We start from the raw sequence: 17,180 nt of genomic DNA, 5'->3' as shown, positions 1-17,180 counted from the left end.
CTCCTAAAATCCACGAACCTGTGCTGTGTAATTTTTTTTCGCCACGGTGAAAATGCCGATAAAAACACCGTCCCGTGACAGATTGCGAACAGCTCAAATAAGTACATTGCTTGTATTTTTTCAACACTTTTGGAGTGTTTCGTTACACAGACTCCCGACAAATTTACTTATTTAAACTTGGAAGGTATGGAAGGCAAATCTTCAGAGAGCCAATACCTTGGAAGATAGAGATCGCCATCAGCGAACAAAGTGTTATTTTTGACGGTTGGAAATTTCTAATAGGTAGGGTATAAATAATCATGGATGAATAGGCGCACTAAATATTACTAAATTTTGCAGATTAAAAATAGAGTTTATTGATAGAATAAATATCACAGTGTCTCATATGAAAAAATGTTTTACGCTATTCATACATGACAAATATAGTACAACGTTAATATTGCAGTAAAAAGTAAAGTTTCATTATTAACTACCATTTTAATCAATAAAAAATGATCAAATGCGGGTTTTCACCTATTTTTTAATTTACATAAAATGTGTGTAGCGTGGGGCTGAACACGTATATTTCCTGAACAAACTGTGAAACTTCAGAGACCTTTGCATATTAATCATTGCGTCAAAAGGATTTAATACCTTCAGCACTTTAAAAAAAATGCAAGTCCGTTACGTGTATTAGAGCTATGTTTCATCTTAAGAGCGGAGGAATTGCATTGAAGTCAATCTGGATGAATCACACAGCATTTGTAAATAGAAGAGAACGAACTTTAATTCATTTGTCCAACGCGAGGTAGAATTTCGTTTTAAATGCGCCAAAAGCGTCAGGAGTGAAATCATTACATGGATTACATTTTGCAACAAGGAATCACTATCTCTGGCTCTTCTATAAAAGCACCTTTCTGCATAGGGGAACTAATGGCATATATGTTGTTTCTAAAATGAGCCTTAGTGATTCCTTATTGCAAAATTTAATTCAAATGTCCCAGTTGGCAGTTTATTCGACACATCACCATAGTCCGAATATCTGCCACGGGATCATCTGAAGGAAAGCCCCATCGATCACATGATCATGCAACGTCTGGAGATCCCCCTTCAGCTGCCCATTATTATCGATGACGTCATTATACTTGAGGAACTTTGCCTTCTTGCTGTCCGGCACGAGACTCTTTTCCATCCTAAACTTAAGGATGATACACACCACGGGGAACGGGACTCTTCGATCATGCGGCATGGTTGCCAAATGTACAGCGATTATTTTTTTCTTCGTTTCCGCCGGAAGTCCTGTCTGAGGGATGAGGCCGCCGAACTCCGGTTTAGTGACAAGGGCAGGGATGGCGAGTGGTTTCTGCGGAGCGGGGGTGGTGGTAGTTCGCGGTTGTGCGGGTCGAACCGGTTCGGTTTTGACTTGGACCATGGAGGGCTTGCTCGAGGGATCTTTCCGCTGGCCCATGTCCGCCTTGTCGGGGAACATCATCTTCAGCCGGGTCGGGGTCACCGAGTTGGGCCCGTTGCAGTGCGGGGTCACGTTGTAGGCCCGCGCCAATTGCCGCTGCCTTTCCTGAGGAAAATTAAAGGAATTTGATACAATATATCTGTTGAAGCGTGTATTTGTTTGAAAAGTCCCCAACATTTCCGAACACAAATTGGACTACATCCTAGTAGCAGAACCACAGAAGGAAAAGATAAATATTATGTACGAAAGTTAATTTTTTTTATATAATGCATGCATAAAAAGTGTTAAAAGTGAACATTTGTAACCATTATATAAAAAAATGTTATAATTTTCGTGAGCTTTTCGGGAACATACTAAAAATTCTTCTAATTCGCGAAAAGCTCACGAAAATGATGACCTATTTTTTATATAATCGTTACATAAAAAGGTTCACTTTTAACACTTTCGTATGCATGCGTTATATAAAAAAAATAAAAAATGTGTGTATAAAAAAAATTACCTTATCTAGCTTTTATCATTTTTCATATATTACGGTCAGGTCTGAACTTTGATTTTTTTTTATATAAGCGTTACACGTTTTTTATATAAAACGATCATTTAGATAACAGATGTTTTTTTTTTATACTTTTTTTTAGAAAAACGAAAATTTGTTCTGCTACTAGGACATTTTGCAACAAGGAATCGCTGATAAAAAGTATGGCAAGTTTTACCAGAAGTATGGTGAATTCTGATCTCTAATGATCTCTGGGAGGATAGGGGACAGTGGCGATTGGGCGTCGCAGAGCGCGAGGCGGCGCTATAAAAGCGGCTTAATGTATATATGGTGAATTCTGTCAATAATTTGCTTCATTCATGACGTAGTAATACTGTAGGGTCAAGAGAATTGAAGGAGTGCCAACGCCCTGACGGGTTGGGAGGACGAGTACTGTGGTGGTTACGCGTCGCAGAGCGCCAGAGCAGAGCGCTGTGAAAGTGACTCCTATGTATGTATACCGTAGAATAAAGTTCACAAGACATCTGGTACCATTCGCCATACTTTTAGTGAATGCGATTAGAGTGAGGGTCTTTGCGACCATTCTGTTGGGGCTTACCATACTCATATCACTGTCGCTCAAACCATACTTTTTATCTCAGTGAACTACTACGTCCAGCTAATTATAAAAACTGCATCTACGACATTAGTTCCCTTTGCAGATAGGTGCTTTCATGGACAAGCCAAAAATTTCGCTTCCCAATTGCAAAATCAAGGCAAGTTATGCTGATGAAGTTTCCGGAAAACATTCACGATTCATCAACCCTGGTAAAAATTGGCAGTAGAATCTGTGTTCCAAAATACCATAGACCTACAGCCGGCTGTAAGATTTCCAATAGCTTCTATAGCCGGCAACACAAATTCTTATAGCCTTTTATAGCCGATGGCGATTAAGCAACAGCCGGGCGATAAAGTGTATGCTAAACGTTACTAATTACGGATGCTAGGACTTAGTGAGTTTTTGGAATACTGCTCTTTTTTGGGCCGTAGTATCTTGATTTATTTTGCGAGGAGAGCTCCGCCGTACTTTTGACGGATGCCTGCCATTACTAATATATTAGAGCGCCTTCAGTTTCGTATGATACTGTGCAGTACCTCTGGTGTGAAATAGTTGCTTCAAGCGCCGTGGCAGGCGGGCAGCCAGCGCGGAACACGCATTGGCGCCTACAAACCTAACAGGGATACTTCACGCGTTGCGCAATGCGTGAAGTATCCCTGTTAGGTTTGTAGGCGCCAGTGCGTCGCCGCTCCGCTTTATTTTAGGCTCTTATATTTAATCTGGCGGAGTCAGCGTTATTCAACTCATGATTTTGAAATGATTGCTCACTCTGTATGGACTATTCTCATTTTAATTGATGAAAAAAAAATATGTATTTAAGGAAAATATAATGTGTGTTTTGTAAATATTAAGGTGGCTCTGTATCAAACTTAATGATTTCCAAAGCACACGAAATTCTACACAATTTATTTTATAGCATTTTATAATCGATGGCGAGCAAGCAACAGCCAGGCGATAGGAACTACAGCCCGGCTGCATAATTTTTTATCGCTTCGTATAGCCCGGCCGTATGATTTTCTCCGCATTCTACAGCCAGCTATGTATATGATTTTCTGTAGCCTTCTTTAGCCGGCTATAAGAATTCCTACGGTATTTTGACACGCAGCTCTTATCGCAAATTTTTATCAGGGAAATAATAACTTAGCTCATGTTTACCTATCAACTATCTACAAAGTGTACTTTGCGACAAAGCTCTCACAATCCAAAAATATGCTTCCAATTAGTGTACATTTCTAAATAAATTTAAAAAAAAATATATTTCGCAGAACTCTTCAAGAGCACTTTTTGAAAAATTCCAAAGAAGAAGAAAATCTTAATTCGACCCGAATAACACTCTCCTGCAGTCTGGCGGTTCAACTAGGGATCACCCTGAATATAACGCCTCTGACACTCGGAGAAAATGGAGATGTCGCATGTGTGAGTGATTTGCGATTTGACCATTGATTCTTAAGTAAAAGTTCGCGAGAAACACGATGGTGCCACTGGTTTTCTCTGAAATCATCTCCCAAGCTCAAAAAAAGCTCTCAAAGTGAGGCCAAAATGGAGGGGATATCCCGCCCTACCCTGAGAGTCCACCTCTACATCAAAACAAACTCTCCATACATAGATAGGGAGCAAATACATTAGCAGGGTTGCCACTTTATTTGGGGACTCCAAGACTGAAAACACGGCAACCCTGCTAATGTATTTGCTCCCTAGCTTTGCATGGAGAGTTTGGTTTTGATGTAGAGGTGGACTCTCAGGGTAGGGTGGGATATCCCCTCCATTTTGGCCTCACTTTGAGAGCTTTTTTTGAGCTTGGGAGATGATTTCAGAGAAAACCAGTGGCACCATCGTGTTTCTCGCGAACTTTTACATAAGAATCGATGGTCAAATCGTCGCAAATCCCTCACACATGCAACATCTCCATTACATACATCGACGCAAACCAGTAAAGATCTCACCTTCTCTGCAGGATCTACCGGCGCTGATGAAGGATTCGATTGGGCCGGAGCGTTTCCATCTTCGGCATTCTGACCGGGCTGATCTTCGGCACTTCCCTGATTACCTCTGGGTCTGCTCGGCGAGACGGGTTTATTCATATCATCAGCCTCCGAGGCACCCGACGTAGACACGAGGGTATTGAGGTCATTTTGGAATCCTTTCGGTGACCTTTTCATGCCTCTGGCCTTGTCAGCCAGGAGGTACAAAACCTCAATCGGCCTGAAATTGCACTCGCAGAGAAGCGAGTTGTTCCTCTGTCTGGCGTTTTCGTCGATGTCTGCAGTCAGCTCCGGAGGCCCCATCGCGGGTGCTGTGTAGGTGTTCAGTGGAGGGTGCTCGCCGTCGGGCAGAGAATTGGCTGGAGATTCGGATGGGTCGGTCGGGAGGTCATTCGTGTTGGAAGGGGCATCACCGGAGTTGGATGGACACTCTGGACACAAGCAATCCCACGGGGATGATTGACGCGCTCCTTGGAAACCGTCGAGGTTTATATACAATTGAGCTGTTGAACCTGCGAGAGGAAGTCATTGAAAGTCAGAATAAGTACACAGTACACGGCGCAGTCTACCCAAGTAGCATTTCTTAACGGAAAAATCGCTATATATTGCGATTTTATCGGCAATAAAATCGCCAGGATCATCAACATCTGAACGATCACTGAAAAAAAAATCTCGGTGTATTTACTAAGAAAAGGGTGAAATGACCAAGGATTCAGGGTTCTATTTGACCCCAGTTTTTTCTTGGTAAAATTACCATTTATGGAATTGGTAATTTTACCGAGAAATCTCGGTAAAATTTTGAACTTTCTCCGTAATTTTACTGGACCTTGGTAAAAACGCCAATATTTTTTATCGACTGTGGTAGAATTACCGAGATAAAATGGCAAAGTTACCGGGAATTGATTACGAATAAAAGTGGTATTCTTACCTGAAAAAAACAGTAAAAATACCGGTTTTTAGGTAAGCTTACCAGTCTGTCTTGGTAAAATTACCAGTAATTGATAAAAAAAGGAGATGGTAAAGGTACCAACGGACCTTGTTAAAAACCCCGAGGATTTTTTTTTCAGTGATTATTCTTCTTTTTCTTCTACTTTCTGACTAGGGCCGTGACCCTGTTTGTCTAGCCTCTAAATTATAAATATGACAAATAACATAAGATGGCGATGAGAGAGGGTTAATTCTCCGGGGATGAAAGGCAGCTCTATGCCCATCTCTTTGGCGGTCGTCCGGGAGCGATTATCCTCAATCTTATCGCGAAAAAATCGCGCTTTTATCGCCTGACAATTTATCGCGATATTTTCGAAATAAAAATCGCGATAAATGGAAACTTTATCGATAAAAATTGATCACGATTTCATCGAACCAAAAGTTGCGATTTAATCGCCATATATCGCGATTTTTAATGCGATAAGAACCAGATATATTGCCACCGATATAATCGCGATAACCAACCGATAAAATCGCTATTCATCGCAATCACTGCTACTTGGGTGACTGCGTTTAGCAGTGAGGAACCAAGCCACATCAGCTATTGCCAAATTTGACTATGAGCAATTTATATTTTTTACAAGAAAACACTTGTGCGGGCTTTTTTGAAAGTTAGAAGGAATTTGCTTCACACTGTGCAGAAAATTCACTGACATTTGCAAAGGAAAAATCCACACAGCCATTTCCGTGTAAAAAATTAAATTCCCTAATTAAATTTGGTAATAGCTATTGTGGCTTGGTTCCTTTCTGCCGAACGTGGTTCAGTTGGTTTTGCGATTATCGATGGATTTGTCTTATCACACACATGGGGGATGCAGCGGTCTCATTATTGAAATTGATGGACGAAGCAATCCTGTTGGTGGAGGCAAATGGTTGCAAAGGATAAATGAATCAGTGAGAACGAAAACACACCAACTTGGAAAAATGAAAATAATGAAGACAAAAATAAAACTGCACAATAGGTGAAGAAGTTAGTTAAGAAAAAGATTTTTGCTGCCGAAAGACAAGTACTTATGGCCACTTCGAAGGTCCAAGTTGGAACAGACGCGCTAACTTCAATGACCTGTCTGTAAATTAATTGTCTTCAATGGAAATTGAGTATTTTCGACAGGGCCGGATATACCTACTTTACCGCCCATGGGCCGCCTGTATTTTGCCGCCCTCTTCTCATTCGTTTTGAAACATCAATAAAAACCATCAAGTGAGCGTGACGGAGGGAAAGGGGTGCATAAGACGCGTTTATCTACTCGTGTTGGATACATTTTTTGCGAAAATCATGTAAACATTACCAGTAAAATTTCACGGAACTTTGCGCAAAAGTTAATTTTTGTAAACCTATCTTTGTGTGGACAAGGTTCTTCATTTTTAAGAAATAAACCAAAAAATTACGAAAGAACAAATGTGGTTTAATAATTTTAACTTCCGCCGCTGCGCCGCGGCGCTGATCGCGCTGTGTTTGGCGCAATGCGTGAGGTATTCTTGCAGTCTTGTAGGCGCTATGCGTTTCACGCCAACCGCTCCTGACCGCACTGTGTTCGGCGCAATGGGTGAAGTATTCATTCAGTCTTGTAGGCTCTAATATGTGTTACATGCCGACCGCGACCGCCGCGCCGAGGGCTTTTCCTTTTCATCTCAAGTCCTCGTCATCATCCCTCTCTGCGCTGAGCTCCAAGCCAAATTGCGTGTTCAGTTTCTCTCTTAACTCGACTAATTAAAGATGTTGTCTCTTGTATCAAGGAGAACGACAAAATTAGAAATCACTATACTCTCAGGGAAGAGAGATTTCGTCCCCTTTTCTCATTGATAATTTTTTTTTTTTTTAATCCGATTTTTTTATACCCACATTTAAAAAAATTGCAAACTTTGCCGCCCCCTAAATTTGCCGCCATGGGCAGCAGCCCATGTGGCCAACCCCTTAATCCGGCCCTAATTTTCGAGTTACCCAGTTGGTGTGTTTTCGTTCTCACTGATTCAAATGAGGATAGTTGTACACTAATTAACGGCAACCAATGAGAGACCTTACGGTTACTCCATGGTTATTTCTTTATTTTTTAATATCCACCCGTTTTAACCAATAAAATCGCTCCATTGTCCCTTGCCTTCTTTGTCAATTAGTTTGTCTTTAAACGTTAAAAATCAGTCCGCAGAAATGTCACGAAAGGAGGAAGGGATATATGAAGGTAGGGTATACTCTTATTTTTCGCTTTCAATTTCATGGACTTTGAAGAACTTATAATTTTCACGATAGAAGATGTTGTTGTAAATCAATGAACAAGAATCAAAATATCTTTTTTCTTTTTCTTTCCTCCTTTTTAAGCATCTTAACTCTTAACTTAGCCGATCACCGTCATATGATTCCGAATAGTACAATTTTTAAATTTTCTATACATGAAAGGCTCACCAATCGACCTCGGTTCAAAATTTTACGATATCACGATATCTGACGATATCTATCACGATTTTACGATATCTGTTCAAAATAATTCGTCGTTGTTCAGACGAAAGAACATATAGGTAACTAAGGTTATACAATTTTCTTTTGCAAATCGTACTTTTACTAGGGGACTGCGGGGGACGTCTGCGCGCATGGACATCTATCGCTGATTTTTCCTCTGACTACATGCAAAAAGCAGCTAGATTTTGAGCACAAACTGTCCCAATATATTCTCACGAAAATTTGACCGGTCAAAGTCAATTTTGCAACCCTGAAATGGAATTACGCTCTTTAATCTGTAAAAAAACGATTTATTTGTGAAAATCTAAACCGATCAAATGTTATACATTTTGAACAGTCTTCTCGCATTGTGTCGGATGACAAAACAAAATGACTACTAAAAAATAGTTAAAATACCTAGTTATTAAGTTGAATCTGCGCCAGCTAACTTATGATGCGCTCAAAAGCAACCATAAAAATACCTAGCACAATGTTGGTAACGCAAAAGGCGCAAATCTTAATACATACGTTTGTTCAGGATTTATTTTAGGGTCCACAAAAGTAATTGGACTGCATTTTTCAATTAGGAACCACAATTTCTGCCTCAAATGTAAAAACACTTATGTGTATAGGGAAACTAATGGTAACTACGTTATTTCTAAACTGAGCTATATATTGTAGTTTTTAATTGCTAAATGTGGTCCAATTTCAATTCAATAGAGGTCTCATTTTACTAAAGATACTCACGTGGGAGAACAGAGGCGAGTGCTATCAGAGCAAGCACATGAGCCAGACGAACTTGTAATACACGGGGATAAGGTATGTGACGATTTTGCATCCTAATTTCCGCCATTTCTTGACACCTGATTTTAATAATTTTGCGGTTATTTAAACCAAAATCATTATAGAGGGCGCCGGACTGACGGTGGAATAAGTACCTAGAAAAAGAAACCGAGGCTTTTCGAAAGTAATCACAGTATTTTGAGATTTCCGAAAGATTTAACGCACATCCATTTAATTCAATCACAATCTCTCAAAGGGTGATAATATCTTTAAACAATTCTTAAGGTCAAATTCATTATAATTTTCAGATTTAAATACGCGTATCAATAATTTTCGTGCGCGGCACACAATTTCATATGTGTAGGTGTACCCAATTGTTTAAAACATCCAGTTGACGACATAATATATTTAAAAAAAAAAAAAAAAAAAAAAAAAAAAAATTAGCTCAATGGTGTATTTCAACGAGTAGGTATAAAATTAAAGTGACTCGATTTTTAAGACAAGCATTTAATTGCTGTGCGTCTAAGTCATCATAATGTCACTATAGGTGCCTCAAATCAAAATTTAGAATATATGTTTGTAGCAACAAGTACATTGATGAATCAGAATCCTGCCTAGTCCAGAGAGAGATATGTGAAAGTTGGATATTGAATTTTAAAATTGCAAGTTTTAATACAATCATGAACAAACACGAGAAGTTCTTACCTGTGTTGGTAAATAGCCGAGTGTTCACTGAGATGCAGTTCTGTCAATACTGGTTCAACACTGTTTTATCAAAAAGAGGAATAAGAAATGCGAGTATAGTGAGTGCTTAATTGCACTGCCCTCTGTTTTATATATTACGTTCCGGGGTCAATCTCATAAGATAGCAAACAGTCATCATGTGGACAATGAAATCATCGAATTTTTCGTCGTGCCGAAGAATTTACAGTTGCAAGATTCTCAGATAAATGTTCTCATATTTCCGTCATTCCGCAAGGAAATTTAGTGTAGAAACGGTTACAACTTTCCTTTAGACTAGTGTATACTATTTTTTACCTAAAACTGAGCCTTTTAAATTTGCTGCAATTGAACATGGCACAATGTCAATTTTTGCTGTATTTTTCTATAAATATAGGAATTTAATCAGTTTTGCGATCAAAATTTACTCTCAGGGGGTATGAGCAATTTTTAAAATTTATGAATCTTTTCTACTCGACTCAACAAAAAATATTTGTTTACAAAAATTTTAAGTATAGCAAAGACTCCACGAAATTGTTTTATCACTTCGACTTACTGAACTTATGGGAAATCACAAGAGATTTACTTTAGCTTTTGTCGGACATAGTTTCAAAAACATTTTAGTAGAATACTAAATAACTTAGGTAAGCAATTTTGTTTTTTTTTAACAGAAATACAAGTAAAAATTTGCAGAAAAACTTTAGAGTCATGTAAACATAAACGCATCAGTCGCATACTTGGCAACACTCGTATATAACTGTGCACAGACTTAAATTGATAAAGCTGTTCGTGAAATTTCATCAACATAAGACGTGTTAACGGTGCAATTTTGCGCAATGTCTAGATGTGCAAATCGTGAATAACAATTTGTTTTGGGCATGCATCATCCTCGAATTCGATGTATGGCAAATGTTTCATCGCAGGTCATGAAGGTTCGTCTAATCCTAAAATAAATTGATTGAACTCTACGTAGGTGCTACAATGTAGTCCATTTTTTGAAAATAAGGTCCCATTGCATTCGATGACTTGCCTGGTTACAGCTCCACAAACATTTGTAATTTATTTGTATTCCATTTCCTAAATACATTTATAATTTTCCTCCTTTCAGTTATAGTTATTACTTAGCTCCGTTTCTTCAGAAGTTTTCTGAGATTAGACTCCTGTGGTTTGTGTTTGGCACAATAGGAATACAAGAATTTGATAATTTTCCATAAGAAGACTGAGAATAGTGTGAGCGCTATGGTAATGACTGCGATTATATCTAATAAAATATACTGGTGGAATGGTAAGTAAACTGATGCTGGTTTTAGGTAATGAGCTCCTTTGTGCCTGATGACGTATTCAACCCAGTAGATTGCCCGCTCGAGTGGTGTCTGTGGCTGGTCGTGTAAAATGCTGGATTGTTCCTTAACTCGCTTGTAGAAGCTAAAAAATACCGAAAAAATAAAATAGTAAAAAGCTGAAACCTTGTGAATACAGTCTTTCATTTTTACCCAGTGAGTCAGGATGCGTTTTCTTTCAGCTCGAATTCGCTATCCATCATTTTCATGGATATTTTTAAACATCATTTTACTATTTCAGTAGTGATCTCTAAATATACATGCTTATTGATTTTAAGTTTCAAAAAAATTATCATCGCCTCCGATAATTACCATTTTTTTTATTTATGTATTTTTGTGTGATAATTTCATTTTCATACAATACACTTGCAACACTTCAGTTGGGCTAGCGGGGAAAAAAGTTGCTGAGGTAACACCTGGGTTTACTTCACGATTTTTTTGTTTTGTTTTGCTTTTTTTTTTCAGTGTAGATTGTTAGTGTAAGTGGCCTCAATGTAACAGAGCCTTAGCATGCTTCCCGAATTGATTGATTTGAAACCCGAAATGACAAAGTGAGGATTGCCTAATCTCGAATGATTTACATTGCATCATTTCAAATTGAAGGCGATTTATATACTTATTCGTTGGCCACTGATCACAGGCGTCACTTGTAGCGTAGGAACGCGTTTTTGGAAAAATCTAATTTCTCGGAGAGTAGGTAGGTGATAAAAAAAAAAAAAAAACTAAATTTATTTTCGAATTATCACCATCTCATGGTTAGGTATATGATTAGGAGATGAATTGCCTCTCCTCCCCGTACACCGAGGGGAAAGGTTAAAATTCCCTAAAGGAAAAATAATCCTAAGGAAAAAAGAAGGTCCCCTGAGATTAAAATTACCATGTAGTGGTATTCCATATGAACTATGGATTGATAACAGTCATAACCATTAGTGGTGGTATTTTCACCACTAATTTGCTAATTTTACCCTTGGGTGTAAAACTACCGATTAATGGTAAAAACGTCTTTATTATCGGTGGCCGTGCTCACCCTATGTAAGCTGAGCTCATATCGACGGTGAGACTACCAAACATAGCATCTTAGTTTGCTACGTTTCAGACTTCCTGTCAATTTTCATTTTGTAAAACCGAAAACTACACAACGTCAATTCTTGACAATTTCTGTGATTTTTCCTCTCAGTCCGAGGAAAACTCAGTGAATATTTTAAGGAATGATAGTTGTTCTCCATCAAAAAAATAAATTGGGAGTGGAGATTTTTAAACGATTTTTTTTTTCATTGCAAACGGGATACGTGGTCTCATAGGTTCACCGTCGATATGTAGCAGTGTAGCGCCACTAGAGTTAGGTATGTTGACAATACTATTTCATCAGTTGACTGGTAAAGGCCGCAGGGGCATATAGACAAGGGGGGTGTCCAGGGGGTCTGCCCCCCTCCCCCTTAGCCTCGTTTAGCTGTACATTTTTTTTTTTACTTTTGAAGGGCAGACATAAAATGAATCACTAAATACAAAAAGGGCACAAGTCCAGAAAACCTAATTATTCAGGAGACACAAAAAACTGTTTATTTCGTGGTAGATATTTTTTGGAAAGTCGTTATGCTTAAAAAATATCTACCACGAAATAAACAGTTTTTCGTGTCTCCTGAACAATTTGGTTTTCTGGACATGTGCCCTTTTTGTACTTAGTGATTCAAATATTATCAGGGACGTACACAAAATAATGTAAATTGACCCCCTACCCCATAAAGAATTCCTAGCTACGCCACTGGAAGGCCCTTTGGTCAGAATTATATGTATAATAACTCACGAGGGTGTGTTTAAGATAGTCGATACAGCATTCTGCAGCCTGTTGTAGGTCAAATGTCTGTATTCCAATTTAAGGCCGATTCCGGACTGCTGTATGTACTCAACGTTGTGGAACTGATCGAGCATAAACGGGACTCCGATGAGGGGCACTCCGAAGTGGATCGCCTCGATCAAACTGTGTAAACCACCATGGGTCAGGAAAAGAATGCAGTTCGGGTGTTCTGTAACATATCTCAACATATATTTTGGGCTCTCTACTCGTTAAAAGTTCCATAAAACCACTGCTAAAAATCAATGATTTACTCTGAGTGAATAGCCGGCGTGAAAAAAAAAATCCAGGGCGAATTTCGCGCCGTACTCTGAGTGAATAGATCAGAGCGTAAATATCACCAACGACGGACGAATTAGTTAAGGTACCCCAAATAGCGTGAATTCAGGGCATCCTGGTGCGAGCGTTGAATGGCAAAGTGGTAGCGCATTCGCGCAACACACACTATAGTCTACTTGATTTTTGACAAAGGGATACTTTGAGGTAAAGATGACCAGAAATCTGGTAGCATTCCGTAATTTTGACGGATGCGAATAGGTAGAGTTATGATCTCCGCTACCATACTGCCGTGCTAGGAAAGAACGCCGTATGAGCATTCGAGGGTTGCCAAATTTCCTTTGATAAAATGTTTATTTTTGAGGAAGGTTATGAACATTTTTCCTTGAAATTTTCAGGGACTCTCGGCGAAATTACAAACAAAATTATCTGAAAAATTGGAAGGAAAATATTAATGAGTTTACCAGGAAATTCGTGTTGTATCAAAGCAAATTTGGCAACGCTTGAAGGTTCATACGGCGTTTTTTCTTAGCACGGCAGCATAGTCTGTTGGCGCTTACCGTATATTCATTGCACTGTCGCTCAAACCATACTTTTTTTCAGTGTACGGAATGACTATGGTTACGACCCGTGCTCACCTTAGCGTTCATTGATGTGCAACATTAAATCAAAAGTGGTGAAGATTTCAATGAATAAATAACCGTACCAGACCCGAAACTTACCAAGAATACTTTGCTGAGGCAGCCATTTCTTAATTAATATTTGGGAAGAGTTTCCGCATGCCTCAGTATTGTCCCATTTCCAGAGAACTCGCTGTTTGAGAGATTTAAATACTGATACGAGTGCCCTCTTATGCTCTTCAGAGATCATATCGGCCTTAATCCAAGTTCCAAAACTCACGAACACCACACCCTCTGATGCAGAATCCATGAAACTTTGCAAGTCCTGATGAAAAATTGAAGCTTGATTATCGAATGGGATAGACATCATAAAGTATTACCTAAAGAAGTTGAAGGTAATCGAAGACGATGGTATGATGTGATTGCCATTGCAAATTAAATTAATCGTATTCTTCAAGCTGAAGTCTTCCACGATCTTATAATAAAAACTCCTATGATAGGAAAAAGAAAAAGATTATCCGAACAATTTTTGACTCGAAAAGATAACTGCTTAATGGAGTAACGCCGCTTCGATAACGCTGGTCGACTAAAAAACAATTTTTTTGGAATTTTCCTTCGAATATTATTAACTGTTCCTGCGTATATTTTTAGCACTGAGTCCGAAAATGACTCCGTTTTGCTTGGCCAGGGTCGATTGTCCCCGAAAAAATCGGAATTTTTCCGAAAAATCGAGCTTTTCTGAAGAAAAATCAATTTCCGGAAAATCCGTGCACGTTGGAGAAGAACGAAGATCATTTTCGGATCCAGCAGCCAAAATTACATAGATAATCATGTAATGGATGCCTATTGAAGTTTCCTTTCTGCACTGAAAAAAATGGTATGCTGTTTTAGCACCTAGGATGTCAAAAATGTGTCTGGTGATCCTAAGATGCTGCCTTGATTTCCCACGCAGTTAAATTTGCATTCCTAGGATGTAAAGTTAACTGCGGGAGCAGTAAAGACAGCCTCTTGGGATCACTAGACACATTTTTGACATCCCAGGTGCTAAAACAACATATTATTCTATTCAGTGTGTCAATTCCTAATATCGAGGTTTTTTCGGACAAGTGCTCCTTCCCGCCCATATATATGCCTCGATAAAATGAAGTGTTCTTAATTGTAGGTACCGTAGACTTGCGACCAGCCGAGATCGTTGGGCGGCCAGCGCGAACTTTCTTAAGATTTTGTATTTTTTACGAGAGGAGAGGGTATAACGCTAGCACTGACACCACCCCCCTTTAGAACTTTACGTAATTTGCTAATTTATGAACGCTGCCTCATCTCTAAAATGATTTTCTTACCGAAGGCAGGGCGGCTGGTGATTTCAGATGAAACCCTCCGATTTCAATGATATTTGGAGCGTAAGGTCTCGGTGGGTGAAAAGAATGGTGAGAGCCAACCAGAACTAAGGAAATGTTGCGAATCATATCCCGCAAAGGTGGTCGAGTCTCAACTCCGGGGTAGTGCAAATATTCCTTCAATATCTTCTCGTGCTTTGGTAGCGTATACCATATGATTCCCAGTTGTGTGTATAGGCCCCATATAGTGTTATGCAGACGTTCCACGAATGACAGATCTGGGGGATGAAATACTTTCGAAATAATAATGCGATTATACAGGGTGATCCAGACCTACCGTACAAGGCCTTTTTCCGGTTAATTCAGGCCGTTGGGGGTGAAAACTGGGAATCGACCCCAAGAAATGCGAATTTCATAGTTCCGAAGCCCCTCCCGGCATATCCCTCGGGGAAGTAATCGAGAGGTTTGTACTTAAAAAAGTGCGATTCATGTCAAAATTTTGAAATAATTTAATCGGAAGCAGACTTCACGATAAATTTTGACTTAGATCGGCACTACGAAATCCAAAATCGGCCCATCCGCATCCGACATACCGACCCCTAAATGTTGGGGACACAACCCCCTTTCAGATAATGCGCAAGTTCACTAAATTGACGTAGAGACTCGGAAAATAAGTGGGTTCATAGGTAATTGACCCCAAGTAATCCGACTATGAAGGCCGTCCCTTATCGTCCTCAGAGGCTTCTCTGGTGGGGTACGGGGGGGGGGGGGGGGGCTAAACTTAAAAATTAATTGTTTTATGATTCCTACGATAGTTCACCAGAGAAAACTCCGGGGATGACTGAAGACCTCCTGGATTCCTTGGGGTCGATTACTCATGAAAACACATTTTTTTCCGAGTGTCCACGTTAATTTATCGAACTTGCATTTTTTGAAAGGGAGCTCTGCTGTCTTCATCTTTAAAGATCAGTATTTCGGACACGAATGGGCCGATTTTGGATTTCATGGTGCTGATTTAAATTAAAATTTTCCGTAAAATCTGACTCCGATGAAATAATTTCAAAATCTCGACAAAAATCCCGACCTCTGAACTACGGACCCCTCCTTCCTTGCTTTTACCCCTCAAGGAGATCCGGGGGTGCTCCGACCCCGTGAATTTTAGATTCCTTGGGGTCGATTCCTGAATCGCCCCCGCGGTCCTAGACTTCATGTGACCTACTCGTACATTAACCGCAAGAGGCCTGGTATGGTAGGTCTAGGCCACCCTGGATATTTTAATAATTCGGAAAAAAGATAACTCAAAAATGATGCAATTTTCCCGGGAAAATACCGTTCCTGTCATATTAAGGCACTCATATTGGAAATAATTGGGTATATCTCGAATTACTGATCTTAAACTCATACAATTGGCGTCCCAAATGCTCTCCGGATCTCAAGCGAAGCAATGGACCACTAGACAAGGTACGAATTTCAGCATTCTGATACATGTTTCTTGACCAAAATTTCACGTAGAACACGATGCGTACATAGAAAATTACCGCAATTAACTCCTTACTAAGATATTTGATGATTCTTGATGTGTGAATTCAAACCACCCGCTCATTAAAACTCAATGCTCTACGTGATTCACATCGCGCGCTAAACGTTATCATGACAGTCTCTGCGATGTAAAAATCTGGCAACCTCAATCTTGACGCTTTGGCTCAGCTGTAGCAAATAGCTTATAATTTGAACAACACATGGTGGAAAATGAACATTGCTCGATTGAGAGGCTTGCTGAAACCGTTGTAGTGCGCGATTTGACTCGTGTAGAGCTCTGAGTTTCTTGTGAGCGGGCAGTTCAAATTCCTTGTAGCCAATGTGAAATAAAAACGTTAATATCTTTGTTAGGAGTTGGTTTCAGTAATTTTCGTTGTAAGAATCGTGTTTCACGTGAAATTCTGATTAAGAAACATGTATCAGATTGCTTAAATTCGTACCTTGTCTAGTGGTCCATTCATAGATTGCCAAGATAGCTTCACTAGCCATTTTGAACTTTAAACGGCCGACATGTTAAAGCAACGGAGTAGGCTTGAATTTTACGCCACAAATGTTCTTTTTTAAGCCAATTTCAATGGGTGTATCTTGAAATGAGGGTTGCTATTTGAAAAAAAAAACAGAGTCTGTGCGACTCTCAGGGGTGTATAGTCTGCCGGTTTCTCCACTTAGAAGGGATCAAATGCTTGTTTTCTTCGACCTGGATAAACCCCCAACGTAACGTTTCGGCTCAATAGATCGATCAGCAACGCAGTTACAAGATGATGCAGAA

General features: G+C 39.5%; 2 protein-coding genes across 4 annotated transcripts in view; both read right to left on the bottom strand.

Annotated features, from left to right (window-relative positions):
* Nucleotides 1-331: 331 nt before the first annotated feature.
* LOC109030461 (uncharacterized) lies at nt 332-9,738 on the bottom strand. Its single transcript, XM_019041433.2, has 4 exons — nt 9,433-9,738; nt 8,692-8,882; nt 4,485-5,035; nt 332-1,555 (listed from the first exon to the last, which is right to left on the bottom strand). The coding sequence occupies exons 2-4, from the start codon at nt 8,795-8,797 to the stop codon at nt 1,004-1,006; spliced, it is 1,209 nt and encodes a 402-aa protein (XP_018896978.2). The 5' UTR covers nt 8,798-8,882; nt 9,433-9,738; the 3' UTR covers nt 332-1,003.
* A 147-nt stretch (nt 9,739-9,885) lies between these two features.
* LOC109030459 (UDP-glycosyltransferase UGT4) overlaps nt 9,886-17,180 on the bottom strand; it is a 72,522-nt gene continuing 65,227 nt past the window's right edge. For all 3 annotated transcript variants that reach the window (XM_072296808.1, XM_019041430.2, XM_019041431.2), the window contains exons 4-7: nt 14,876-15,150; nt 13,638-13,860; nt 12,592-12,811; nt 9,886-10,872 (exon numbers count right to left, since the gene is read on the bottom strand). In XM_072296808.1, the coding sequence (XP_072152909.1) occupies nt 10,569-10,872; nt 12,592-12,811; nt 13,638-13,860; nt 14,876-15,150 (1,022 nt within the window). In that variant the 3' untranslated portion in view covers nt 9,886-10,568. The remainder of the gene's footprint in view (nt 10,873-12,591; nt 12,812-13,637; nt 13,861-14,875; nt 15,151-17,180) is intronic.

This window comes from Bemisia tabaci, chromosome 2 (assembly GCF_918797505.1).
Source record: "Bemisia tabaci chromosome 2, PGI_BMITA_v3".
NCBI classification, from domain to species: Eukaryota; Metazoa; Arthropoda; class Insecta; order Hemiptera; family Aleyrodidae; genus Bemisia; species Bemisia tabaci.
This window is presented reverse-complemented; position numbering and strand designations above follow the sequence as displayed.

Coding starts and splice junctions, on each gene's coding strand:
- LOC109030461 (XM_019041433.2), bottom strand. CDS start 8,797: ATGGCGGAAATTAGGATGCAAAATCGTCACATACCTTATCCCCGTGTA. Junction 5,036..8,691: donor ACTCGCCTCTGTTCTCCCAC/GTGAGTATCTTT, acceptor TTCCTCTCGCAG/GTTCAACAGCTCAATTGTAT. Junction 1,556..4,484: donor CGGTAGATCCTGCAGAGAAG/GTGAGATCTTTA, acceptor AATTTTCCTCAG/GAAAGGCAGCGGCAATTGGC.